Source organism: Dryobates pubescens, chromosome 36 (assembly GCF_014839835.1).
Source record: "Dryobates pubescens isolate bDryPub1 chromosome 36, bDryPub1.pri, whole genome shotgun sequence".
NCBI classification, from domain to species: domain Eukaryota; kingdom Metazoa; phylum Chordata; class Aves; order Piciformes; family Picidae; genus Dryobates; species Dryobates pubescens.
The window spans coordinates 3,213,210-3,239,494 of record NC_071647.1 but is presented as its reverse complement, the minus strand read 5'-3'; the positions used below and the strand labels follow the sequence as shown (position 1 = coordinate 3,239,494).

General features: G+C 65.8%; 3 protein-coding genes across 5 annotated transcripts; all 3 read left to right on the top strand.

The window, feature by feature from the left end:
* Nucleotides 1-3,628: 3,628 nt before the first annotated feature.
* On the top strand, nt 3,629-7,754 carry LOC128898943 (pancreatic prohormone-like). Its single transcript, XM_054176611.1, has 5 exons — nt 3,629-3,837; nt 4,483-4,554; nt 6,589-6,762; nt 7,575-7,594; nt 7,711-7,754. The coding sequence occupies exons 1-5, from the start codon at nt 3,650-3,652 to the stop codon at nt 7,752-7,754; spliced, it is 498 nt and encodes a 165-aa protein (XP_054032586.1). The 5' UTR covers nt 3,629-3,649.
* A 22-nt stretch (nt 7,755-7,776) lies between these two features.
* On the top strand, nt 7,777-10,240 carry LOC104304663 (pancreatic hormone). The gene is made up of 2 exons (XM_054176637.1): nt 7,777-7,955; nt 10,177-10,240. The coding sequence occupies exons 1-2, from the start codon at nt 7,777-7,779 to the stop codon at nt 10,238-10,240; spliced, it is 243 nt and encodes an 80-aa protein (XP_054032612.1).
* A 1,291-nt stretch (nt 10,241-11,531) lies between these two features.
* Nucleotides 11,532-25,762, top strand: MPP2 (MAGUK p55 scaffold protein 2). 3 transcript variants are annotated; one of them, XM_054176959.1, is made up of 12 exons: nt 11,532-11,570; nt 14,858-14,976; nt 16,631-16,783; nt 16,896-17,045; nt 18,312-18,539; nt 20,015-20,146; nt 20,886-20,991; nt 21,622-21,690; nt 21,785-21,946; nt 22,658-22,860; nt 22,969-23,097; nt 25,077-25,762. In XM_054176959.1, the coding sequence occupies exons 1-12, from the start codon at nt 11,540-11,542 to the stop codon at nt 25,251-25,253; spliced, it is 1,659 nt and encodes a 552-aa protein (XP_054032934.1). In that variant the 5' UTR covers nt 11,532-11,539; the 3' UTR covers nt 25,254-25,762. The 3 variants fall into 3 exon arrangements, with proteins under 3 accessions (XP_054032934.1, XP_054032935.1, XP_054032933.1); XM_054176960.1 differs by lacking the exon at nt 11,532-11,570 and adding an exon at nt 12,398-12,497; XM_054176958.1 differs by lacking the exon at nt 11,532-11,570 and adding an exon at nt 13,231-13,322.
* Nucleotides 25,763-26,285: the final 523 nt, after the last annotated feature.

The window sequence follows — 26,285 nt, the reverse complement described above, 5'->3', positions numbered from 1 at the left end:
CTCCCACCCTGGGCTGGGCAGGTGGGTGTTGTGTGCCCCCTCCCTCCCGGGGCTGGGCTGTGGAAAAGCAAACAGGAGCTGATAAGAGACCTTCCTCCCAGGGAGGGGGGGATTTCCCCCCCCCTCCCCCCTCCCCCCCGCGCCCCCTCCCCTCCCCAAGTGCCTCCGGCGGAACCGGGGGCCATAAAGCTCGGGGAAGCGGCAGGGTCCTGTTTGCTGTCCCTGTCCCCTTCCGTCCCTGTCCCCCGGCACAAGCTGGGAGGGGAGGGGTGGGAGGGGAGGGGGAGGGCCGCTTGATCCCACAGGACCCCTCCCCCCCTCCCCCCCCCTCCCCCGCCCTCCCAGGGGCTTCTGGGGCTCTAGGGATGAACCTTCAGCCCCCTCCCTGCCCGTGGGCACCTCCTGTGTCTCTCATCCCCTGTAAGTCCTTCCCGGGGGGGGTGGGTGGCCCATAAAGGGGGGGTGTAGATGGCGGGGGGGGAGGGGGTGACATTTCCTCCCCCCCACCTCCTTTCAGAGCCATCCTGTGACCTTTGGAAAATTGCTGTTTGCTGCCACTCAGGGAAATGGTGCAGAAAAGTCTTCGCCTCCTGCGGCCCCCCCCCCTCAACTCCCCCCCTCCCCCCCCCCCCCAAATCCCGGGGGTGAGAGTGAGGCGGGGGGGGGGCAAACCGCCTGGGTCCTGATTCTCCCTCCCAGCCTTGGTTTGGGGACATCAGTGACGAATTGGTGACATTGCCGCTGGCTTGGGGGGGGTGGACTACCACCCCCACCCCTCCGAGGGGTGCTCCTCTGTTTTGGGAAGGGGGGAGGGGGGGTTCCCAAAACAGAGGAGCACCCCTCGGGGGGGGGGGGGTGGGTCTCAAGCTCCCCTCGCCCCGGGGGCACGTCGCAGCCTTGCACCCCCCAACCCCCTCACTTCGATCAGCCCCGCATCGATCGCTGGGGACGTGAAAGGTTCTGGGCTGAGCTGGGGAGGGGGCTGCTCACATCCCCCCCCCCCCCCCCCCCCCCCACCCTCTCCGCGCCCCATCCCCAGGCTGACGTGGGGACAGGCGGCGACCCCCTGCTTGTGTCCCCTCGCACCGCTGTGGCCACCGCACCGGGATGGGACCACCCCCCCCCGCCGCGCCCCAGCCCGCAGGGCTGCGGCCCCCCGTGGTGGCACTGCCAGGAGCTGTGCCCCTGTCGCCGCTCGCCGGGGTGAGGACCAGGGCAGGAGTGGGGTGCGTGTCCCCTCCAGCTGGGCTGGTGGCACCTCCGAACGGGCTGGTGACAGCCAGGAGCGGGGGCCCCGCCGAGCTGTGTCCTCTTCAACCGGGCTGGTGGCACCGGGCAGGGGCCCCGCCGAGCTGTGTCCCCTCCAGCCGGGCTGGTGGCACCGGGCAGGGTCCCCGCCGAGCTGTGTCCTCTTCAACCGGGCTGGTGGCACCGGGCAGGGTCCCCACCGAGCTCTGTCCCCTCCAGCCGGGCTGGTGGTACCGAGCAGGGTCCCCGCCGAGCTCTGTCTTCTTCAACCGGGCTGGTGGCACCGGGCAGGGTCCCCGCCGAGCTGTGTCCCCTCCAGCCGGGCTGGCAGGGTCCCCACCGAGCTCTGTCCCCTCCAACCGGGCTGGCAGGGTCCCCACCGAGCTCTGTCCCCTCCAACCGGGCTGGCAGGGTCGCACCGAGCTCTGTCCCCTCCAGCCGGGCTGGCAGGGTCCCCACCGAGCTGTGTCCCCTCCAGCCGGGCTGGCAGGGTCCCCACCGAGCTGTGTCCCCTCCAGCCGGGCTGGCAGGGTCCCCACCGAGCTGTGTCCCCTCCAGCCGGGCTGGCAGGGTCCCCATCGAGCTGTGTCCCCTCCCGCCGGGCTGGTGGCACCCCTCGGGGCCCCCACCCAGCTGTGTCCCCTCCATCGCCCTGGCTGTTCCTGCGTGGGCGCACGCTGAGGCTTTTGGGGACCCTGTTGTCCCCAGCCCAGCATCTACATGGTGGCCTTGGTGGCCCCCGTCCCGGTGGCTGCTCGCAGCACGTCCCCGCCGGTGCCTCCGTGCCTCAGTTTCCCCGGAGCCAGGCTGGCTGACAGCTCCTTAATGCCAAATCCATAAGGAATTATTGTGTCCCCCCCGGCGCGGGGGGCTGGTGGCGGGGAGCAGAAAGGTCACCTCATCTGTCCCGGGGGGCCGTGACAGCGATCGATGGCGGCGGCGGGGCCGCGGTGACAGTGACAAGCGGCCGCGGCGGCGGCTCCGTGCCCTGCTCGGCCCTCGGGGGAAACTGAGGCAGCCCTGCCCGGTGTCCCTTCCCGCCGGGGGGGGTGTCGCAGGCTGTGCCCCTGATGTCCCCCCAGGTGCTGTGTTGTGCCAGTGGCGTTTGTGTCCCGGTGTGTGGCCGGTGTCCCTCCGTGCCACTGCCGTGTGCCGAGGTCGTCACAGGGCTGCGTCTCACCTCTGCCCCCTCTGTGTCTCTGTGCCATGGCTGTGTGGCACCTCTGCCCCCTCTGTGTCTCTGTGCCATGGCTGTGTGGCATCTCTGTGTCCCTCTGCATGGCTGTGTGGCATCTGTGTCCCTGTGCCATGGCTGTGTGTCACATCCATGTCCCTGTGCCATGTCCCTGTGCCCTGGCTGTGTGTCACATCCATGTCCCCGTGCTGTGCCCGTCTGGCATTGCCATGTGCCACATGCCATGTCCCTCTGTCCCTTCCCTGTCCCCCATGCCCTGTCCCTGCACCCAGCCCCTCGCTGCACCCAGCTGGGGGTGGTCTCCGCCAAGGGACAATGACAAGGTACTGGCACGTGTCCCCGGGGCTGGTGCCGGTGGGGGGGCTGCTGGGGTCCTGCCGTGCCCGTGGGTCGGTCACGGGTGAGGGAGGAGCCAGCGTCCCCCACAGGCTATAAAAGCCTGGGTGGGTGGAGGAGCCACGGTGTCCCCAGCACTATCACCCCGCTGCCAGGCCCTGCCTGTCACCTCCCACCTGCTCCACTGTGAGTGTGGGGACAGCCCGGGGACGGGGGTCCCCTGGAGGGTCCCCTGGAGGGGGGGTGTCTTCTGTGGAGGTTGGGACCCCGGGGAGGGTGACGTCCCCTTGGGGACATGGGCTGGGGGGGATGTCCCTAGGGGCGGGCTGGGGTCTCTGGTGGGGGGGGGAACACTGGAGGGGCTGTCTCCGGGGTCGGGGCGGGGGGGTCTCTGGGGTACCTGGGAAGGATGTGTCCCCTCGGGGAGTTGCAAGGGCTGTCCCTGGGGGCGAGGTGTCCCTTTGGGGACACGGCAGGAGGTTCCTGGGGACCTGGGGAGGGAGGGGGTGGCCCTTTGGGGACATCGGGGGAGGTCTGTCTGTCCCGGCGCGGGGGTGGGGGGAGGTGGTCCCTCGGGGAACACCAGGAGGGGGTCTCTAGGGCTGAGATGTCCCTGGGGGGGGGATGCGGTGGTCTCTGAGGGGGAGACGTCCCCGTGGGGACATGGAGGTGTCCCTGGAGGGAAGATGTCCCTTGGGGGGGGGGGGGGGTTGGAGTCCTGGGTTGGGGGGAAGCAGGGAGTGGGCTTGGGGGGTGGGGAGCAGGGGCTTCGTTCAGAGGCAGAGCTGCCGCGGGCTGGGCTGGGGATCCCTAGAGGTGGCAGAGGTCCCCGAGGGGGGACAGGGGTGACACGCAGGCATCCCCACGCAGATGGTGACATCCCCACGGGCGTGGCGCGTGCTGCTGGTGGTGGCCCTCTGCGCCCTGCTGTGCCTGGACCTGCTGGCGGCTGCCTACCCCCCGAAGCCCGAGAGCCCCGGGGACGACGCCTCCCCCGAGGAGATGGCTCGGTACTTCTCGGCGCTGCGCCACTACATCAACCTGGTGACACGGCAGAGGTGAGCGCGGCACGGCACGGCACGGCACGGCACGGCACGGTGCGGGCGAGCGGGGCAGGGCAGGGGCGAGCGGGGCAGGGCAGGGGCGAGTGGGGCACGGCAGGGGCGAGTGGGGCACGGCAGGGGCGAGCGGGGCACGACAGGGGGGAGTGTGGGATGGCAGAGGTGAGTGTGGCACTCGGCAGCACCCCCGTGCCAGCCCCGCGGTGCTTGCCTGAGACCCTTTGGGTGTGCTGGCACCATCGGCACGCTCGTGTGCTCTGTCCCGCGCACCTTGTCCCCTCTGCACACCCCTGTGCGCTGTCACAGGCACCCAGCAGGTCCCTTGCACACCTGCGCCCTCCCGCTGCATGTGCCCCCTCATGCCCCACGCCCCCCTTGCACACGCGTGTGCCCTCCCGCTGCATGCCACCCTCGTGCCCCACGCCCCCCTTGCACACGCGTGTGCCCTCCCGCTGCATGCCACCCTCGTGCCCCACGCCCCCCTTGCACACGCGTGTGCCCTCCCGCTGCATGTGCCCCCTCGTGCCCCACGCCCCCCTTGCGCACGCGTGTGCCCTCCCGCTGCATGTGCCCCCTCGTGCCCCACGCCCCCCTTGCACACGCGTGTGCCCTCCCGCTGCATGCCACCCTCGTGTCCCACAGGTATGGCAAGCGTGCCAGCCCCGAGGCCGCGGCGCTGGAGCTGCTCCTGGGGGCCAGCAGGGACAGGTCACGGTGAGTGCCCCCAGCCCTGCCCCCCAGCCCTCTTCCTGTCTCCAGCACCCCACAGACCCTTTCCTGCCCCCTGGCGTGGGGGTCGCAGGGGGGTGCTGGGGTCCTCATCCTGCCCTTGTCTCACACAAGCTCTTCCTCACAGGTCTGACGATGACTCCGCCTGGTGACCGACACCCCCAGCCCCCCCCGGACCCCAGCCTCTCCCCGTGTCTCCCTAAGGGACCCAGGGCTCAGGGTGGGCCCCAGCACCCAGGGCCAGTGTAGCCCCCCCCTCGGGGGGGGAGGCAGGAACCTCCAGAGCCCAACCCGGGGGTGTCCTATTGAGGGGGGTCCTGACCCCTCATCCCCTCCCCACTGCTGTTGGGGGGGTCCCGTGTGGTCCCTCTGTGCCCCAGAATAAAGAGCACGATCGTGGGCACCCCTCTGGGTCCTGTGGACGTTTGGGGGGGGGACACAACGATGGGGACACGATGGGGGGGATGGAGGGAGGGGTGCAGGGGCGTGGAGGGGAGATGGAGAGAAGATTGAAGGGGTGTGCAGGGGAGGGTGGGGGGGGGATGGAGAGGAGATGAAGGGGTGCGGGAGAGGCTGAAGTGGTACGGTGGGGGCTGGCGAAGGGTTCTGGAGGGCTGGAGGGGTGCAGGGAGGCTGCACAAGGGAGAGGGGTGCAGGGGAGGATGGAGGGAGGCTGGAAGGGTCCAGGAGGGATGGAGGGGTGCGGGAGGAGGAAGGGGAGTTCAGGGGGGGTGCAGGGGGTGTAGAGGAAGGGGTGCAGGCAGGAATGAAAGGGAGAAGGAAGGAGGCAGAGGGGGCTGGAGAGAAGGGTGCAGGGGGGCTGGGGTGCACCGGGTGTGGGTGCTGTGTGCAGGGGGTGCTGGGGTGCACCGGGTGTGAGTGCTGGGGTGCATTGGGTGTGGGTACTGGGGTGCACTGGATGTGGGTGCTGGGGTGCAGGGGGTGCTGAGGTGCACCGGGTGTGGGTACTGGGTGCAGGGGGTGCTGGGTTGCACTGGATGTGGGTGCTGGGGTGCATTGGGTGTGGGTACTGAGGTGCATGGTGTGCTGGGGTGCACTGGGTGTGGGTGCATGGGGTGCAAGGGGTGCTGGGGTACACCGGATGTAGGTGCATGGAGTGCACCGGGTGTGGGTTCATGGGGTGCCTATTGGGTGTGGGTGCTGGGGTGCAGGGGGTGCACCGAGTGTGGGTACTGGGGTGCCCTGGCTGTGGGTGCATGGAGTGCACCAGGTGTGGGTGCATGGCGTGCATGGCGTGCATGGGGTGCTGGGTTGCACTGGGTGCGTGGGGTGCACTGGGTGTGGGTGCTGGGGTGCAGGGGGTGCACGCCCAATGCACTGGGTGTTGGTGCAGGGGGTGCTGGGGTGCAGGGAGTGCAGGGGGTGCACCAGCTGTGGCTGGTGGGGTGCATTGGCTGTGGGTGCTGGGGATGCAGGGGGTGCACTGGGTGTGGGTGCTGGGGTGCAGGGGGTGCTGGCTGTCCCCACCCCTCTGACCCCCCCAGCCCAGCCCACGGTGGGAGCAGGGGGGACAGCCACGTCCTCGGTCCCGGCCACCTCAGGGGCTGGCTGCTGTCCCCCACCCCCGCGCTCTCTGTCCTTCTGTCCTTCCGTTCTGTCCTTTCCCCCCTTGCCTCCCACCCCCCCGGCCATCTGTCTGTCCCTTTCACTGTCCCCCTGTCCCATCCAGCGTCCCTCTATCCCCCTCCCCATCCCTCTGTCCTGCCGCCCACCCCTCCCACCAGCCTCCATCCTCACCCCTTACACTCTGTCAGCCTCCTCCGTTTGTTCCCCCGTGCCCCTGTCCCCCCTGTCCCCACCCTGCCGCCCTCTCCTGGGACAGACACCGGACACCCAGGTCCCTCCGGAGCTCCCCCCCAGCCCAGGGTCAAACATTAACCAGGGCTGTGCGAGGGGCCAGGTGTCCCTGTCGCCCCCCCCTCGCCCCTCATCACATCTTCTGTCCCCCCCTCGATGGCCCTTGTGCCCCCCCCGGGCCGTGTGGCCACCTGGCCACAGGTGCTTCGTGGCAGGTGACATCAGCAGAGGGGACAGGGGGGATATAAGGGCCAGCGCGGCTGGCAGCGGTGTCACCGAGGACTCCGGCTGCGCCCCCTCGTGTCGCTGCGCCCCCTCGTGTCGCTGCGCCCCCTCGTGTCGCTGCCCCCCTCCTGTCGCCGCTCCCGGGATCAGGTGAGTGGAGCCTTGTCCCCAGGGGGTGGCAAGGCTGGGGGCAGGAGGGGTGGCGACGCCAGGGCCGGGGGACGCGGGGCTGAGGGCTGTGCGGCAGGGAGGAAGGGGTGACACGGGTGGGCACACGGGCGTGCAAGGCTGAGCGCGGGCAGCTGTGTGTAGGGAGGTGACACGGGGAGGTGTGCTTGGGGGTGAGCTGGGGGTGTGTGTGTGTGTGGGGGATGCTCTTGGGGTGCACCCTGGGAGTGGGGTGAACACGTGTGTGCATGTGTTTGTGTGTGCATACATGTATGCGTGCATGCAGGTGTTTGTGTGGGCACATATGTGTTTGTGTGTTCACGTGTGAGCATGCGTGTGTGCACGTGTGTGTGAGCATGCACATGTGCATGTGTGTGTGCAGGTGTGAGCATGCATGTGTGTGAGCATGTGTGTGTGCATGTGTGTGCATGTGTGAGCATGCATGTGTGTGAGCATGTGTGTGTGCATATGTGTGCATGTGTGAGCATGCATGTGTGTGAGCATGTGTGTGTGCATATGTGTGCATGTGTGAGCATGCATGTGTGTGTACGTGTGTGTGCATGTGTTCACGCACGTGTGAGCATAGGTGTGTGTGTGCACGTGTGTACACGTGTGTGTGCAGGTGTGAGCATGTGTGTACATGTGTGTGTATTCAGATATGTGCATGCACGTGTGTACACGTGTGTGTGCAGGTGTGAGCATGTGTGTACATGTGTGTGTATTCAGATGTGTGCATGCACGTGTGTACATGTGTGTGTGCAGGTGTGAGCATGTGTGTACATGTGTGTGTTCAGACGTGTGCATGCATGTGTGTGTACGTGTGCGCACACGTGTTCACACACGTGTGAGCGTGCATGTGTGTGCAGCTGTGTGCATGCACGTGTGTACACGTGTGTGTGCAGGTGTGAGCATGCGTGTGTGTGCGTGCAGGTGCATGCACGTGTGTGTGCGCGCCCACCCGCGCCGGTGCGTGACGCCGCTGTGCGTGGCGCAGCCATGGCTCCCCGCTGGCCGCCGCTGCTGCTGCTGCTGTGTGCCCTGGCACTGCTGGCTGGGCAGCCTGGCACTGCCAGCCCTGCTCAGCCAACCTACCCCGGGGACGATGCTCCGGTGGAGGAGCTGCTGCGCTTCTACAACGACCTCCAGCAGTACCTCAACGTCGTCACTCGGCACCGGTGAGCACAGCCTGCTCCTTGGTGTAACCTGCTCCTTGGTGTAACCTGCTCCCTGCTGTAACCTGTTCCCTGGTGTAAGCTGCTCCCTGCTGTAACCTGCTCCTTGTTGTAACCTACTCCCTGCTGTAACCTGTTCCCTGGTGTAAGCTGCTCCCTGGTGTAACCTACTCCTTGTTGTAACCTACTCCCTGCTGTAACCTGTTCCCTGGTGTAAGCTGCTCCTTGTTGTAACCTACTCCCTGCTGTAACCTGTTCCCTGGTGTAAGCTGCTCCCTGGTGTAACCTACTCCTTGTTGTAACCTACTCCCTGCTGTAACCTGTTCCCTGGTGTAAGCTGCTCCCTGGTGTAACCTACTCCTTGTTGTAACCTACTCCCTGCTGTAACCTGTTCCCTGGTGTAAGCTGCTCCTTGTTGTAACCTACTCTCTGCTGTAACCTGTTCCCTGGTGTAAGCTGCTCCCTGGTGTAACCTACTCCTTGTTGTAACCTACTCCCTGCTGTAACCTGTTCCCTGGTGTAAGCTGCTCCTTGTTGTAACCTACTCCCTGCTGTAACCTGTTCCCTGGTGTAAGCTGCTCCCTGGTGTAACCTACTCCTTGTTGTAACCTACTCCCTGCTGTAACCTGTTCCCTGGTGTAAGCTGCTCCCTGGTGTAACCTACTCCTTGTTGTAACCTACTCCCTGCTGTAACCTGTTCCCTGGTGTAAGCTGCTCCTTGTTGTAACCTACTCCCTGCTGTAACCTGTTCCCTGGTGTAAGCTGCTCCCTGGTGTAACCTACTCCTTGTTGTAACCTGCTCCCTGCTGTAACTTATTCCCTGCTGTAACTTGCTCCCTGGTGTAACCCATTCCCTGGTGTAACCTGTTCCCTGGTGTAACCTACTCCTTGGTGCAACCTATTCCCTGGTGTAACCTGCTCCCTGGTGTAACCTATTCCCTATTGTAACCTGCTCCCTGCTGTAACCTACTCCTTGTTGTAACCTGCTCCCCGGTGTAACCTACTCCCTGTGTAGCCTGCTCCCTGTTGTAGCCTGCTCCCTGTGGTAACCTGCTCCCTGCTGTAACCTACTCCTTGTCATAACCTGCTTCCTGTTGTAATCTACTTCCCGGTGTAACCTACTCCCCATTGCAAGCTACTCCCTGGTGTAACCTGCTCCATGCTGTAACCTACACCCCCAAGCAATGAGCTGCCCTGCTGAAATGAGCTCCCTGCTGTAACATGCTCCCTGTTGCAATGCACTCCTTGTTGCAACCTGCTGCCCGTGGCAGTGTGTTCCCTGCATGCTGCCACGCTGCAGTCTGCCTCCTGTTGTAACCTACTCCCTGTAGCCCCACGCTGCCCTGATGAAAGGTGCTCCTTGCCATGAGGTACTCCCTGTTGCAGAGTGCTGCCCACTGCAGCCTGCTCCCTGCTGCAACCAGCTCTGTGATGAGCTCCCTGCCGCAGCACACGCTGCACCCTGCTGCCTCACTGCAACCTTCTGACTGCTGCAACCAGCTCTTGCTGCAGGGTAGCTCCTGCACTGCCACTGCCCACTGCAGTGTACTCCCTGTTGCAACACTCTCCCTGTTGCAAACTCTTCCCTGTTGCAAACTCTTCCCTGTTGCAAACTCTTCCCTGTTGCAGTTCTTTAACCTGCTGCAACCAGCTCTTTGCTGCAGCTTGTTCCCCATTGCAACACTCTCTCTGTTGCAACCTGCTCCTGCTGCACTGCACTGCCCACTGCAGCACGTTGCTCACTGCAGCTGCTCCTCACTGCTGTGGCTCCCTGTTGCAACTCTTTAACCTGCTGCAACCAGACTTTTGCTGCAGCTTGTCCCCTATTGCAACATTCTCCCTATTGCAACCTGCTCCATTGCTGCAACCTGCTCCTGCTGCGCTCCACTGCCCACTGCAGCACGTTGCTCACTGCAGCATGTTGCTCACTGCAGCTGCTCCTCACTGCAGCATGTTGCTCACTGCAGCTGGTCCTCACTGCAGCATGTTGCTCACTGCAGCTGCTCCCTCTTGCAAGCTATTCCCTGCTGCAAACTCTTCCCTCTTGCAATTCTTTTACCGGCTGCAACCAGACCTTTGCTGCAGTGCATTCCCCGTTGCAGCATGCTCCCCGTTGCAGCTTGTCCCCCCCAAACAGCTGCCCCCCACTGCTCCCCTGTCCCCCTGCTTGCTGCAGTCCCCCCCCCCCCCCGCCACTAACGTGTGTGGTCTCCCCCCACCCCAGGTACGGCAAGCGGTCGGGCAGCAGAGTGCTGTGCGAGGAGCCCTTTGGCCCCGAGGGGTGCTGAGCCCCCCCCAGGTGAGGGGTGCTGGGAGCCTGGGGGGCACTGGGGACTGGCTGAGCCTCCCCCCGTGCCTCAGTTTCCCCAAAGGGCATCAGCCTGGCTGGGAGCTGGGGAGTCCTCGGGTGGGAGGCACAGGACTGTGGGGGGGACAAACTCTGAGTGGGGAGCGTGGGGCTGGAGGGTCTCAGGGTGGGGGGCTCCAGGCTGGGAGGGCTTGGGGGGGATGGGGCTCTGTGGGGTGCTGACCCCCATCTTGTTGCAGGGACAGTGCCAGGGCTGAGCGGGTGAAGAGGAACTCCGTGGGGTGCAGCACCCACTGCACCCCCAGCACCCACTGTGCCCCCCCCCAGCACCTTCAGCCCCGGGCCGGGGTGGCCCCCCCGGCAATAAACCCCCTTGCAGACACCTCCTGTCTCTGCCTGCCTGCCTGGGGCACTGGGAACGCTGCGGCTGCTGCGGCCACCGGGGGCTGGGGACACCGGGGGGGGGACACTGGGGCTGGGGATGCAGAGGGACATAGACTGGGAACACTCAGGGGGCACTGGGGACTCCTGGGGCCACTGGGGACTCGGGGCACTGGAGCTGGGACACTGGGGGCACTGGGGCACGGGGGCTGGGGACACTAGGGACTCTAGGGGCCACTGGAGGCACTGGGGACTCAGGGGGCATTTGGGCCACTGGGACTGGGGACACAGAGGCACTGGGACACTGGGACCACTGGGGCTGGGACAGCTGGGGACTCAGGGGGCACTGGGGACTCAGGGGGTGCTGGGGACTCTGGGAGCACTGAGGACTCTAGGGACACTTGGGACACTGGGGGCACTGGGGACTCAGGGGGCACTTGGGACACTGGGGGCACTGGGGACTCAGGGGGCACTTGGGACACTGGGGGCACTTGGGACACTGGGGGCACTGGGGCTGGGGCCACTGGGGGCTCAGGGGGTGCTGGGGACTCAGGGGGCACTTGGGACACTGGGGGCACTGGGGACTCAGGGGGCACTTGGGACACTGGCGGCAGTTGAGCTGAGGACTCTGGGGGCACTGGGGCAGGGGCACAGAGTGGGGTGCCCCCGCTGTTGGGCGCCAGCGCCATGCAGTGTGCCCGTGAGGCACAATACGGGGCTGGGGGCACAACACAGGGCCCTCGTGGGGTCCCCGCACATGCCCGTGGGACGTGCACACGCGTGTGCTAGCTCACACACGTGTGGCCGAGGGGGTGCCAGGGAGTGCCAGGCCGCCGCACGCCTGCGCAGCTGTCCCTGTCCCCGCCGGTGCCAGTCCCTCCCGTGCCCGGCCGGAGAGATGCCAGCGGCTGCCCAGACCTCCACCGCGGGTCAGTGCTCGCCGGGATCGGCCTTGCACACGCGTGTGCACACGTGCCCCCGGGGTGTGCATGGGGGGGAGGGTATGAGGGGGTGGGGAGGCTTGTGAGAGGGGCGCCACAGGGCATGTGTGCCAGGGGAGCTGAGGGCACGGGGCGTGCCCACACGTGGGTGTGAACACGAGTGTGCACAGGGCACACTGGAGCCTGGCACGATGTGTGTGCAAGAGGGGGGGGTGTCGTTCCGGGTGGGGAGGGTCTTTTGGGGGGGCGGGTGGGGGAGGGCATTCTCCTGTGCCTGCACACGTATGCGTGTGGGCTGTGCACACGCGTGTGCGTGGGGCACACCTGAGCCTGGCACCGTGCCTGTGGAACATGGGGGGGGGAGGGGGTGTTCCTGGGGTGGTTCTTGGTTCTTTTTTGGGGGGGTGGGGGGCACCAGTGGGGTGGGGAGCACCTTCCCGTGCACACACGTGGGGGTGTATGGGTTGTGCACACGCGTGTGCGTGGGGTGTGCACAGGGGCGTGCGTGGGGCACGCTTGGGCTTAGCAAGGTGTATGTGTGCAAGGCGGGGCGGGGGGGAGGGCATCCCTGGGCGGGGTAGGGGAGGCACAGGTAGGTGCTGAAAGGCTGGGGGGGGGGGAGGGGGGGGAGCAGGCTGCTCCCTGCGCGCGTCCCCGCGTGCGCGTGGGGCCGTACGTGCGCGCACAAGCGGGGAGCGTCCCCTTTAAATCCGCGCCCCCCGCTCCGCCTTGTGCTCCCCAGCACCCCCCCCCCTCCCCCCGCCATGGTTGGCATGGCAACGGCGCGGTCCCTGAGCACCCCCCCCCCCCCCAACTCCGTCACCCGCCCCCTTAAAGGGGCCGCGCCCCCGCTGCTCCCCCTCCCCGGGCTGCGGGAGCCTGCGAGCGGGGGGGGCCCGCGGGTGTGCAACGAGGGTGAGCAGCACCGGGGGGGGGCTGGGGGGGGGGCGCGGGGGTGTGCGAGGGGGTGTGCAACACGAGGGAGGGGCGAAGGGTTGTGCAAGCGGGGCGGGGGGAGGAACGCGGAGCGGGGGAGGGGGTGTGCAACTGTGGGGGTGCAAGGGGGCTGTGCAACCGGGGGGGGGGTCGCGCAGGGGTACGCGAGCACGAAGCGGGGGGGCACGGGGATGTGCAACTGGAGGACGGGGAGGGGGGGGCTGTCTGTGCACGGGGGGGTGCACACGCAGGAGCGTGCAGGGGTGCGTGGGCATGAACCGTGGAGGGAGCGTTTTGGTGGGGGGGGGGGGGGGCGGATTTGCACTCGTGGGGTCCGAGGTGATGTCACTGTAGCGGGGGCTGCGCGTCCACGCGTGTGCAAGGGGCCCCCCCCTCCCGCGTGCAAGGCTCCCCTCGGTGTTCACGCGTGTACAAAGCTCCCCTTGTGCAAGACACCTCCATGCACACGCGTGTACAACCCCCCACGTACACGAGTGTACAAGCATCACCTCTCCGTGTGTGTGTGTCTGCAAGTCCTCCCCCCCGTCCCCCGTGTGCAAGACCCCCGAGTGTGCAAGGTCCTCCCCGAGATACACGAGTGTGCAAAGCCCCCCCCCCTTCTCCACGTACACGCGTGTGCAAGGCCGGTGGCGGGAGGGGGGGGCCCGGCGGCAGCGGTGCCCGGATCTTTGGGGGGGGGGGGGCAGCGGGAGGCCCCGGTTCCGCCGCCCGCAGCCATGAACGGCCCCGGCAGAGGGGTCCCCGCATCCCCCTACCCCCCCAGCGCTCCCCTGGGCCCCCAAGGTACCGGGGCGAGGGGTGCGGGGGGGGGGGGCAGGGGGGACCTGGGCGGGGGGGGTGATGTCAGGCGGGGGGGGGGGGGTGGAGTGTGCGGGGAGGGGGTGAGGATGGAGAGCAGTGGCCGGGGGCGGGGGGGAGATGGAAGCAGGGGGATGAGAGATGTGGGGGGGCTCTTGGGTCATGCTGTGCCCCCCCCCCCCATCCCTTCCCAGATGTGGGGGGGGCGCTGCATGGATTTTGCTCCACTCCCCCCCCTCGCTGCATCACGAAGCATCATCCCCCCACCCCCCCCCCCCCGATCCCCGCCCCCCCTCCGGTCATTGCAGCGCAGCCTGGGCTGGGCGGGCAGCGGCCCCGCCCGCAGCAACGCCACGGAGGCGTCGGGCAAGGCCACCCCCCCGGGCAAAAAAATGTCATTGCCCCCCCCCCCCCCCCCCCAATTCCCATCCCGTTGCTTCGCACCCCCCCAGCTCCATTACAGCCCCCCCCAGCTCCATTACAGCCCCCCCAAATCGCATCGCACCCCCCCCGGCAATTGAATTGCAGCCCCCCCGCATTCCATCGTTGTCCTCCCCCCCCCAATTTCATTTCACCCCTTAATTCTAATGGACCCCCCCCAACTACACTGCACCCCCCCTCAACACATTACCCTTCTCCCATTTCTTTTTGACCCCCCCCCAATTTCATTGCTGCTTCTCCCATTTGCAGTGCACACTCTGCGCCCCCCCCCCCCCCCCCACTTCTACTTGTACTGGGGGGGGGGGGAATGTTCCCCCCCCCCAGCCCCGGGTTGGTTCTTTTTGCCCATTGCCCCCCCCCCCCCCGCCAATCAGCAGAGCTTGGGGGGGGGGGGGCTCTGTGCTCCCCATCCCAGGGGCTGGGGGTGCAGCGAGACCCCCTGCACACACTGGGGGGCTGCTGGGGGGATTTGGGGGGGGGGGGGGCAGAACGTTTGGAGCGGGGGGGTGTGGTGTGTGTCTTTGTAGGGGATCAAGGTGCCCCTCAATGGGGAAACTGAGGCAAAGGGGGGGGGGGGGGCATGGTGCTGAGTGGGCAGGATTAGACCTGACCCAGCCCCTCCTCGAGGTGTTGGGGGGTGGGCTGTGATGCTCCATCCCCTCCCGCCGCCCCCCCGCCCAAGCCGAGCCTAAGCCAAGTGAGACAGGGTGAGGATGCTTGGGGGGGTGGTCAGAGGGGGACACATCTGTGGGTCTGCAGAATATCCCCCCCCCCAATTCGCCGTTAGGTCACATAACTGGGGGGGCACTGGGGTGAGGGGGGGTGTCCCTGCTCCCAGGAGAATATCCCCCCCCAGTTCCCCATTAGGTCACATAACCGGGGGGGCTCTGGGGTGAGTGGGGCAGGACTTTGGGGGGGGGGGTCGGGTCACCCCTGTCTGTGTTTGACTTTCACCTGCTTACCGCTCTCTCCTCCTCTCCCCCCCCCCACTTTATCTGCGTCCCCCCCCTCCCCAATGTCCCCGTGTGTGTCCCACCTGCCACGTGGGGTGTGGGGGTGTCCCCTCCTCTCCCCCCCAGCCATGCAGCAGGTCCTGGACAACCTGATGGGGCTCCCCGGGACCCCCGGGGCCGCTGACCTGGACCTCATCTTCCTGAGGGGCATCATGGAGAGCCCCATAGTGAGGTCCCTGGCCAAGGTAGGGGACATGGGGACAGGGGGACATGGGGACACGGGGACATGGGGACATGGGGACATGGGGACATGGGGCATGGGGACATGGGACAGGGGGACATGGGGCATGGGGACATGGGGACATGGGGACATGGGGCATGGGGACATGGGGACATGGGGACATGGGACAGGGGGACATGGGGCATGGGGACAGGGGGACATAGGGACATGGGGCATGGGACAGGGGGACATGGGGACATGGGACAGGGGGACATGGGGCATGGGGACAGGGGGACATAGGGACATGGGGCATGGGACAGGGGGACATGGGGACACGGGGACATGGGGCATGGGGACATGGGGACATGGGGCATGGGGACATGGGACAGGGGGACATGGGGACATGGGACAGGGGGACATGGGGCATGGGGACACGGGGCATGGGGACATGGGGCATGGGACAGGGGGACATGGGACAGGGGGACATGGGGACATGGGGCATGGGACAGGGGGACATGGGACAGGGGGACATGGGGACATGGGACAGGGGGACATGGGGACATGGGGACACGGGGCATGGAGACATGGGACAGGGGGACATGGAGCTACGTGTGCTTGCCTGCACGTGTGTGTGCATGGTGTGTGTGCTTGTGCTCATACATGTGTGCCGTGTGTGTGTGTGGCCACGCTTGTGCTTATGCATGTGTGTGCTTGTGCATGTATGCTCGTGTGTGCACTCCTCTGTGTGTCCCTGCATGTGTGCTCACATGTGTGTGTGCTCACACGTGTGTGTCCGTGTGTGTGTGCTCACGTGCATGCCTCTGTGTGCTCACACGTGTGTGTGCTCATGTGCATGCTCACGTGTGTGTGTGTTCACATGTGTGTGTGCTCACACGTGTGTGTTCATGTGTGTGTGGCCTCATGTGCATGCCTCTGTGCTTGTGCTCACACGTGTGTGTGCTCATGTGCATGCTCACATGCGTGTGTGCTCATGGGTGTGCGTGCTCATGTGCATGCTCACATGCGTGTGTGCTCACACGTGTGTGTGTGCTCACACATGTGTGTGCTCATGTGCATGCTCACGTGTGTGTGCTCACACGTGTGTGTGCTCATGTGCATGCTCACGTGTGTGTGCTCACACGTGTGTGTGCTCACGTGCATGCTCACATGCGTGTATGCTCATGGGTGTGTGTGCTCATGTGCATGCTCACGTGTGTGTGCTCACACGTGTGTGTGCTCACGTGCATGCTCACATGCGTGTATGCTCATGGGTGTGTGTGCTCATGTGCATGCTCACGTGTGTGTGCTCACACGTGTGTGTGCTCATGTGCATGCTCACATGCGTGTGTGCTCGCTCATGGGTGTGTGTGCTCATGTGCATGCTCACGTCTGTGCGTGTGCTCACACGTGTGTGTGTGCTCATGGGTGTGCGTGCTCATGTGCACACACGTGTGCCCGTGCGTGAGCGCTCACGGCCGTGCTGGTGTGTGTGCTCCTGTGCCCGCACTCCGCCGGCTCATGCCCGCCCTCCCCCACCCTGGAGCAGGGTCCTGTCCGTGCGTCCCCTACCCCCTGCAGCGCCGGCAGCTGCCGGGGGGTATTAGCGAGCGGGCGGGCACGGGGAGGGGGCGGGGGGCGGCCCGGGGGTCCCTAATCCCCCTCCGCCGGCCCCTCCCCAGGCCCACGAGCGTCTGGAGGAGACCAAGCTGGAGGCTGTCCGCGGGGACAACGTGGAGCTGGTGCAGGAGATCCTGCGGGACCTGGGGCAGCTGGCACGGCAGGACAGCGCGGCCGCCGAGCTGGCACGCATCCTGCGCGAGCCGCACTTCCAGGTGGGGGCACACGCGTGTGCAACGCGCGCGCACACACACACACCTCCCCCCCCCCCCCCCCCGGGAGCACGACTGCCTGCGTGCCACGCTGATTGTCTCCCGTGGCTCCCAGTCCCTGATGGAGACCCACGACTCGGTGGCCTCCAAGAGCTACGAGACGCCTCCCCCCAGCCCCCTCCTGGATCCCACCTTCAGCAGCCAGCCTGTGCCCCCCGACGCCGTGCGCATGGTGGGCATCCGCAAGACGGCCGGAGAGAACCTGGTGAGGCTGGGCACGGAGCGGGGGGGGGGGGCGTGCGGATGGGTGCTGGGACGGTGAGGGGCGGTGTGGCATTGAGGGGTGCTGGCAGGGTGCTGGGGGTGCAGATGGGTGCTGGGACGGTGAGGGGCGGTGTGGCATTGAGGGGTGGTGGGGTGCTGGCAGGGTGCTGGGGGTGCCAGGAGGTGCTGGGACACTGAGGGGTGGTGGGGTGCTGGCAGGGTGCTGGGGGTGCCAGGAGGTGCTGGGACACTGAGGGGTGGTGGGGTGCTGGCAGGGTGCTGGGGGTGCCAGGAGGTGCTGGGACACTGAGGGGTGGTGGGGTGCTGGCAGGGTGCTGGGGGTGCCAGGAGGTGCTGGGACACTGAGGGGTGCTGGAGTGCTGGCAGGGTTCTGGGGGTGCCAGGAGGTGCTGGGACACTGAGGGGTGCTGGAGTGCTGGCAGGGTTCTGGGAGGGTGCTGGGGGTGCCAGTGGGTGCTGGGACACTGAGGGGTGCTGGGGTGCTGGCAGGGTGCTGGGGGTGCCAGTGGGTGCTGGGAGTGTTGCTGTGGGTTGCTGGGATCATTGAGGGCATCACTGGGTGCTGGGGATGCTGGGACATGGATGGGTGCTGGGGAGTGCCAGTGGGTGATGGGGTGTTGAGGGGTGCCGGGGGCACTGCTGGGTGCTGGGGGTGTCGATGGGTGCTGGGGCACTGAGGGGTGGTGGGGTGCTGGCGGGGTGCTGGGGGTGCCAGTAGGTGCTGGCGATATTGCTGTGGAGTGCTGGGCACACTGTGGGGCATTGATGGGTGCCGGGGTACTGCAGGGTGCTGTGGGCATCATGGGATACTATGAGCAGGGTGCTGTGGGCACGTGGCACGTAACTGGGTGCTGGGATACTGCTGGGTGCTGAGGGGCACTGCGGGGCGCTGCGGGGCGCTGCGGGCTGGGATGCCCGGCGGGTGCCCGGCAGTTGCTGGGGCAGGGCTGGGATGCCCGGCGGGTGCCCGGCAGGTGCTGGGGCAGGGCTGGGATGCCCGGCGGGTGCCCGGCAGGTGCTGGGGCAGGGCTGGGATGCCCGGCGGGTGCCCGGCAGGTGCTGGGGCAGGGCTGGGATGCCCGGCGGGTGCCTGGCAGGTGCTGGGGCAGGGCTGGGATGCCCGGCGGGTGCCCGGCAGGTGCTGGGGCAGGGCTGGGATGCCCGGCGGGTGCCCGGCAGGTGCTGGGGCAGGGCTGGCGCACCCGGCGGGTGCCCGGCGGGTGCTGAGGCCGGGCCGTGCCCGCAGGGGGTGACGTTCCGGGTGGAGCGGGGGGAGCTGGTGATCGCCCGCATCCTGCACGGGGGGATGGTGGCGCAGCAGGGGCTGCTGCACGTGGGCGACGTCATCCGGGAGGTGAACGGGCGGGAGGTGGGCAGCGACCCGCGGGCACTGCAGGACTCCCTGCGCCACGCCAGCGGCAGCGTCGTCCTCAAGATCCTGCCCAGCTACCAGGAGCCTCACCCGCCCCGCCAGGTACTGCCCCTGCCCTGCCTGGCACCCTGCCCTCTGCCCCACCCTGCATCCATCCCCTCCTTAATGCCCCCCTGCATCCCACCCCACCCTGCACCCCACCCTGCATCCTGCCCTCTCCTGCATCCCATCCTGCATCCCTCTTGGCAGCCTGCAGCATAACTTGCATCCTCCCCTGCTGCATCCCGCCCTGCATCCCACCCTGCACCCCACCCTGCATCCCGCCCTGCATCCCGCCCTGCATCCCGCCCTGCACCCCACCCTGCATCCCACCCTGCATCCCGCCCTGCACAGCGACCTGAATCCCTCCCTGCCTCCCATCCTGTATCCTGCATCCCCTCCTGCATCCTATCTCTGGGTCCCCATGTCCAATTGTCCCCATGCCACCCTGTCCCCCTGTCCCACACCCCCCCTGCTTCATGCCCATGTATCCTCTGTCCCCTTGCCCTGTGCCTTGTCCCTCTGTATGTCCCCTGAGCCCCACAACCCCTATGTCCCCATGTGCCCCTGTTCCCCTGTCCCCATGTCCCTCTGCTCCCCTGTCCCCCATTTCCCCTGTCCCCATGTCCCCCTGTTCTCCCGTCCCCCATATCCCCTGTCCCACTGTCCCCATGTTCTCCTGTCCCCACGTCTGCTGTCCCCTTGCCACATGCCTCACACCGCCGTGTCCCCACGTCCCCTGCTCTCCTGTCCCCCAGCCTGTGGCCCCTGATCGCCAGCAGGGACTTGCCTCGTGCCCACATGCCCCACGTCCCGTGGGACCCCAGTGTCCCCCACCGTGCCCTGCGTGCCTGGCACTAGTGAGGGCACCCGCCCCGGCCTCATCCTTGTTCCCATTCCCACGGTGAAGCCCGGGAGCTTGGGTGGCAAAGGGTGCCCTGTGTCCCCTCCTCCCCTCCCCGTGCCAGCCTGGGCACAAAGCCGTGTTGTCACTGTGTGCCCTGGCACCGCCTGTCCCTGCGCCAGGCTGACCCTGTGGCATCCTTCTGCTGCCAGCGCTGGGCTGGGGGCCCCGCGCGCGAGGGTGGTGTGTGCCCGCTCCCTGCGCGCCCCCCCGCCCCCCACCCCCCATGTGTGCCATCCTGGGCGCGGTGGCAGCGGTGGTGGGCACCTGCGTGTGCCTGTGCGTGGCCGTGGGGCTGTGCCTGGGTGCCACCGTGGGCGCCCTGTGGGTGGCGGCGGCCATCGGCGGTGCCATCTGCGTGTGCCTGGGCGCTGCCCGTGCCTGGCTGCACCGGGCACGGGGCGGGCACCAGGATGAAGTGGGGGGCATCTAGAGGGGTGCCCACTTGCGTGCGTGTGTGCGGGGGGCACGGATCCTGCGTGTCCCGCTGGCGAGACTGAGGCACGGGGCGGGGGGTCGGGTGGTGGTGCAGGGAGGGGACCCCAGGTGTTTGGTGACCTCCGTGGTCTCTTCCTGGTGCCCCCCCGCGACCCCCACCCCTGTCTCTCCTTGGTGACCCCTCCCTGGCCCCCAGGTGTTTGTCAAGTGCCACTTTGACTACGACCCTGCCACCGACAGCCTCATCCCCTGCAAGGAGGCTGGGCTCAAGTTCATGGCCGGGGACCTGCTGCAGATCGTCAACCAGGACGACCCCAACTGGTGGCAGGTCAGGGGTGCGTGGGGGGGCCCCGGGGGAGGTGGGTTCTGGCCCTTTCACCCCGCTCCTGGCTGTCCCTCAGCGGCTGGGGTCCCACGGAGGGTCAGGGGAGATCCTGGCGGTGGGAGGGGGGTCTCTGGGATTTGTCCCTGGAAACTTGTAGGGGGGTCGTCTGTGGGGGTTGGGAAGGGTCTGTGGCTGCTGGGGCAGTCCTGGGAGCTGGGGTGGGGGGTGGGACAAGGGAGATGTCTCTAGAAACTGGGGGGGGGGTCCCTGGGAGAAGGAGATGTGCCTGGAAATTTGGGGGGTCCATGGGAGCTGGGGGGGGGGGTGTCACTGGGAGAAGAGAAAGATCCCTGGAATCTAAGGGGTCCATGGGAGCTGGGGAGGGGGGGTCACTGGGAGAAGGAAATGTCCCTGGAAATTGGGGGGTCCATGGGACTAGGAGAGGTCTTTGGGAGCTGTGTGTTAGGGGGGGTCCCTAGGAGCTTGGGGTTCCCTGGGACCGGGGGGGTTCCCTGGATGGTGAGAGGGGTCTCTGACGCTGGAGCCTCCCTGGAAGCTGGGAGGGGGCTCCTTGGAAACTTGGGGGGGGTGTATGTGTGGGGTGTCCCTGGGAGCTGCTAGGGGGTCCCTGGAGCTGGGGAGGGACCCTGGGGTGTTGCTGGGAGCTGGTAAGGACTCCTTGGAATTGAGAGGGTCCCAGTGGGGCTGGGGGGTGTCCTGACACGTGGTGATGTCCCCCCAGGCATGCCATGTGGAGGGGGGCAGCGCGGGGTTGGTGCCCAGCCAGCTGCTGGAGGAGAAACGCAAAGCCTTCGTCAAGAGGGACGGGGACGTGACCCCCGGCTCCGGTATGGCCACAGCCCCCGGCGGGGGCACGGCCCTGGGGGCACGGCCCTGGGGACAGCAGGGCACAGGGGCACCTCCCAGGAGGGAGCATGGCAGGTCCCCTGTGCCCCATGCCCAAGTCCATATTGCTCCATGGTGGTGTCCCCCTCCCCATGGCAGGTCCTCAATCCCCGGGGGAGGCCCCATGGCACTGCCCCTGTGTCAGGTACCCGATCCCCAGGGTGATGTCCCCATGGCACTGCCCCTGTGTCAGGTCCCCGATCCCCAGGGTGATGTCCCCATGGCACTGTCCCTGTGTCAGGTCCCCGATCCCCAGGGTGATGTCCCCATGGCACTGTCCCTGTGTCAGGTCCCCGATGCCCAGGGTGATGTCCCCATGGCACTGCCCCTGTGTCAGGTCCCCGATCCCCAGGGTGATGTCCCCATGGCACTGCCCCTGTGTCAGGTCCCCGATCCCCAGGGTGATGTCCCCATGGCACTGTCCCTGTGTCAGGTCCCCGATCCCCAGGGTGATGTCCCCATGGCACTGCCTCCGTGGCAGGTCCTAGCTCCCCTCTTCCTGTCCCCATGCCACGGCACCGTCCCCATCCCCGTCCCCATGCCCAGCTCAGCCAGCGCCGTGCCCTCGGCAGGGGCTCTGTGTGGCAGCCTCAGCGGGAAGAGGAAGAAGAGGATGATGTACCTGACCACCAAGAACGCCGGTGAGCGTCCCCTGAGGGCATTCCCCCAGGGGAAGAGGGGCTGGGGGGACACGCTGGGGTCCTGTGGTGGGTGACAGAGCTGTCCCTCGCCCAGAGTTCGACCGCCACGAGCTGCTGATCTACGAGGAGGTGGCACGGATGCCTCCCTTCCGCCGGAAAACGCTGGTGCTGATCGGTGCCCAGGGCGTGGGCAGGCGCAGCCTCAAGAACAAGCTGATCATGTCAGACCAGGCACGATACGGCACCACCATCCCCTGTGAGTGGCCCTGCCCCGCGGCCCCGCCGCTGCCGCCGGCCCCGGCCGCGGCGCTCAGCCGGCGAGCATCGCAGTCCCTCACCGGCAGCGCCGTCCCCTGCCGGCAGCATCAGTCCGAGCAGCATGCCTGTTCCCCAGCAGCATCCCTGTTCCTCACCAGCATCCCTGTTCCTCACCAGCATCCCTGTTCCTCACCAGCATCCCTGTTCCCCACCAGCATCCCTGTTCCTCCATCAGCCTCCCTATTCCTCACCAGCATCCCTCTTCCTCCACCATCATCCCTGTTCCCCACCAGCATCCCTGTTCCCCACCAGCATCCCTGTTCCTCCATCAGCCTCCCTATTCCTCACCAGCATCCCTCTTCCTCCACCATCATCCCTGTTCCCCATCAGCATCCCTGTTCCCCACCAGCATCCCTGTTCCTCACCAGCATCCCTGTTCCCCATCAGCATCCCTGTTCCCTACCAGCATCCCTGTTCCTCACCAGCATCCCTGTTCCTCACCAACATCCTTGTCCCACCATCCCTGTCTCCCACCAGCATCCCTGCCCCCTCTGAACACCCCCATCCCTCTCCCCTCTGATCACCATCCCTGCCCCCTCCGATCTCCTGTTTGTGTGGGTGCAGCACCGCATCCCCCAGGGCCCACACACGGTCCCTAGCCGCCCTCTGCCGGGCAGGGGGCACTGAGCTGGGGCTTCCCTGCGGGCAGACACGTCGAGGAAGCCCAAGGAGAGCGAGAGGGACGGGCAGGGCTACCGCTTCGTGTCCCGGGGGGAGATGGAGGCCGACATCAAGGCCGGGCGGTACCTGGAGCACGGCGAGTACGAGGGCAACCTCTACGGCACCAAGATCGACTCCATCCGCGCCGTGGTGGAGGCTGGCAAGATGTGCATCCTGGATGTCAACCCCCAGGTAAGCCACCTTGACACCCCTCCCCCCCGTCCTCCTCCCCCTTACCCTTAAGGAGGTGGCCAAGGCTGTCCCCAACCCCATGGCTCAGCTCCATCCCCTCCTGCCCAGGCAGTGAAGGTGCTGAGGACGGCTGAATTCGTGCCCTATGTGGTCTTCATCGAAGCCCCTGGCCCCGAGACTCTGAGGGCCATGAACAGGGCAGCACTGGAGAGCGGTGTGGCCACCAAGCAGCTGACGGTGGGTGCCCTCCCCGGGGTGGGGGCTGGGGGGCTGGTGGGGGGGGGATTGGGAGCAAGGGGGAAACTGAGGCAGGGTTTCAGGCTGAGGGGAGAGCTCCTTGCTCTCTGCAGCTGCCTGGAAGGAGGTGGGAGGTAGGGAGGTAGCATAGTATCATAACATCAGTCAGGGTTGGAAGGGACCACAAGGATCATCTAGTTCCAACCCCCCCCTGCCATGGGCAGGGACACCTCACACTAGAGGGAGGGGTTGGTCTCTTCCTGCTAGCATCAGGTGATAGAACAAGAGGAGATGGCCTGGAATTGTGCCAGGGGAGGCTGGGGTTGGACATGAGGAACAATTTCTGTCCTGCAAGAGTGGTCAGGGATTGGCACAGGCTGCCCAGGGAGGTGGTGGAGTCCCCAGCCCTGGAGGTGTTCTAGAAACCTGTGGCCGTGGCACCTGGGGCCATGGTTTGGTGGCCATGGTGGGGTTGGGTTGAAGGTTGGCCTGGATGAGCTTCATTCTGTGAATCACAGAATGTTAGGGGGCTGGAAGTGGCCTCTGGAGATCATCCAGTCCAACCCCCCCCTGCCAGAGCAGGGTCACCCAGGGCAGGTCAGCCAGGAACACATCCAGGTGGGGTTGGAAAGTCTGCAGAGAAGGAGACTCCACAACCTCTCCTGGGCAGCCTGCTCCAGGGCTGCAGCAGCCTCACAGCAAAGCAAATTCTCCTCATGTTGAGGTGGAAACACCTGGGCTCCAGTCTGTGTCCATGGTTCCCTCTCACAGAATCACAGAGCCACAGAATAACAGAGTCACAGAATAACAGTCACAGAATCAGAGAGTCACAGTCAGAGTCAGAGAATCAGAGAGTCACAGTCACAGAGTCACAGAATCAGTCACAGAGTCACAGAAGCACAGTCACAGAATCAAAGAGGCACAGTCACAGAGTCAGAGAATCACAGAGTCACAGAATCAGAGTCACAGAATCACAGTCACAGAGTCACAGAGTCACAGTCACAGAATCAGAGAGTCACAGTCAGAGGCAGAGAATCAGAGAGTCACAGTCACAGAGTCACAGAATCAGTCACAGAGTCACAGTCACAGAGTCACAGAAGCACAGTCACAGAATCAAAGAGGCACAGTCACAGAGTCAGAGAATCACAGAGTCACAGAATCAGAGTTACAGAATCATAGTCACAGAGTCACAGTCACAGAATCAGAGAGTCACAGTCACAGAGTCAGAGAATCAGTCACAGAATCATAGTCACAGAGTCACAGTCACAGAATCACAGTCACAGAGTCACAGAGTCAGAGTCAGAGAGTCAGAGAGTCAGAGAATCAGAGTCACAGAATCATAGACACAGAGTCACAGAATCACAGTCACAGAGTCACAGAGTCACAGTCACAGAACCACAGAGTCACAGAGTCAGAGTCACAGAGTCAGAATCACAGTCACAGAATCATAGACACAGAGTCACAGTCACAGAACCACTGAGTCAGAGTCACAGAGTCACAGAGTCACAGTCACAGAACCACAGAGTCACAGAGTCAGAGTCACAGAGTCAGAATCACAGTCACAGAATCATAGACACAGAGTCACAGTCACAGAACCACTGAGTCAGAGTCACAGAGTCACAGAGTCACAGTCACAGAATCAGAGTCACAGAATCACAGTCACAGAGTCACAGAGGCACAGTCACAGAATCACAGTCACAGAGTCACAGTCACAGAATCAGAGTCACAGAATCACAGTCACAGAGTCACAGAGTCACAGTCACAGAATCAGAGTCACAGAATCACAGTCACAGAGTCACAGAGGCACAGTCACAGAATCAGAGTCACAGAATCAATCACCCAGGTTGCCAAAGACCTCAGGGATCACCAAGTCCAGCCTGTCCCCTAACCCCTCCTGCCAACTGACCCGTGGCTCCAGGTGCCACATCCAAGCCTTTCTTTTGCGTTGCCGCTTTGGTTTTGGCTCTGGTGCTGGGCAGGAGGCCGATGCCAGGCGCACAGTGGAGGAGAGCAGCCGGATCCAGCGGGGCTATGGTCACTACTTCGACCTCTGCCTGACCAACGACGACCTGGAGAGGACCTTCAGCAGGCTGCGGGAGGCCATGGACGGCCTGCGTGCCCAGCCCCAGTGGGTGCCGGTCAGCTGGGTCTACTAGTGCCCCCCCCCGGGGGGGGAGGGGGTCCTCACCACCCCCCCAGCCCCCCCAGCCCAGCCAGGAGGGCTCTGTGGGGAGAGGGTGGTGGCTGTGCCCCTGCTGTGTCACCCACTGGTGTGATGAGCTCGTTGTGCTCAGCACTGTGGCACAATGAGGGGGGGGGGAGGGTTGGTTCTCTTCAAACCACCCCCTGGGGGGGGTCCCTATTACCCTTACCACCACCCCCAGTCCAGCCAGGAGGGGTCTGTGGGGACAGGGCGGTGGCTGTGTCCCTGCTGTGTCACCCACTGGTGTGATGAGCTCATCGTGCTCAGCAGTGTGACACAACGTGGGGGCTGTCTGCCTGCAGACCACCTCCCTGGGGGGGTCCCCATCACCCTCACCCCCTCCCCAGCCTAGCCAGGGGGGTCTGTGGGGAGAGGGTGGTGGCTGTGCCCCTGCTGTGTCACCCACTGGTGTCATGAGCTCACCGTGCTCAGCACTATGGTGCAGTGGGGGGGCTGGAAACCCCCCCCTCCAAACTCAGCTCCTGTCTCCCTCCTTCCCAGCTCCAGATTTATTTGGGGGGGGGACACAAGAAGCAGCTGCTGGGGTCCTGTGGAGGGGGACAGACACCACCCCTCCCCCCGTGCCCAGCACTCACACAGCTATTCACTGCCAAAACCTTGCCCCCTCCCTGTGTTATCCTGGAGGACTGTGCCCCCCCCCAGCCCTGGGGGAGCACTGGGGGGATGGGGGAGGGTCCCCAGGAGGTGCCTCAGTTTCCCCATGGAGAAGCCCCAGCCCCATTCCAGGGCAGTGTGTGGGTCAGGACCCCCAGGATGGGTTGGGACCCCCCCCCCCCCAGATGGATTGGGCAGGGGGATGGGGGTGGGGGTGGCATAGCAAGGGGGTCACACACAGCTGGACCCCCCCAAGCTGCCATGGACTTTGGGGTCCTGACTGAACACCCCCCACCCCCAGAGACTTTCTTTTGCCCTTAGCAGAGCTGGGGGGGGGGGGGGGGGGGGGGGGGAGTGTCCCTCTCTGTCT

Excerpts from the sequence above, each read along its gene's own strand:
- LOC128898943 (XM_054176611.1), top strand. The coding sequence starts at position 3,650 with ATGGTGACATCCCCACGGGCGTGGCGCGTGCTGCTGGTGGTGGCCCTC. Across the intron at positions 6,763-7,574 it reads GTCGCCGCTCCCGGGATCAG|ACGTGTGCATGCATGTGTGT; the intron begins GTGAGTGGAGCC and ends GTGTGTGTTCAG. Across the intron at positions 7,595-7,710 it reads ACGTGTGCATGCATGTGTGT|GTGCATGCACGTGTGTGTGC; the intron begins GTACGTGTGCGC and ends GTGTGCGTGCAG.
- LOC104304663 (XM_054176637.1), top strand. The coding sequence starts at position 7,777 with ATGGCTCCCCGCTGGCCGCCGCTGCTGCTGCTGCTGTGTGCCCTGGCA. Across the intron at positions 7,956-10,176 it reads AACGTCGTCACTCGGCACCG|GTACGGCAAGCGGTCGGGCA; the intron begins GTGAGCACAGCC and ends CCCCCACCCCAG.
- MPP2 (XM_054176958.1), top strand. The coding sequence starts at position 13,256 with ATGAACGGCCCCGGCAGAGGGGTCCCCGCATCCCCCTACCCCCCCAGC. Across the intron at positions 16,784-16,895 it reads TGCGCGAGCCGCACTTCCAG|TCCCTGATGGAGACCCACGA; the intron begins GTGGGGGCACAC and ends CGTGGCTCCCAG. Across the intron at positions 21,947-22,657 it reads ATACGGCACCACCATCCCCT|ACACGTCGAGGAAGCCCAAG; the intron begins GTGAGTGGCCCT and ends CCCTGCGGGCAG.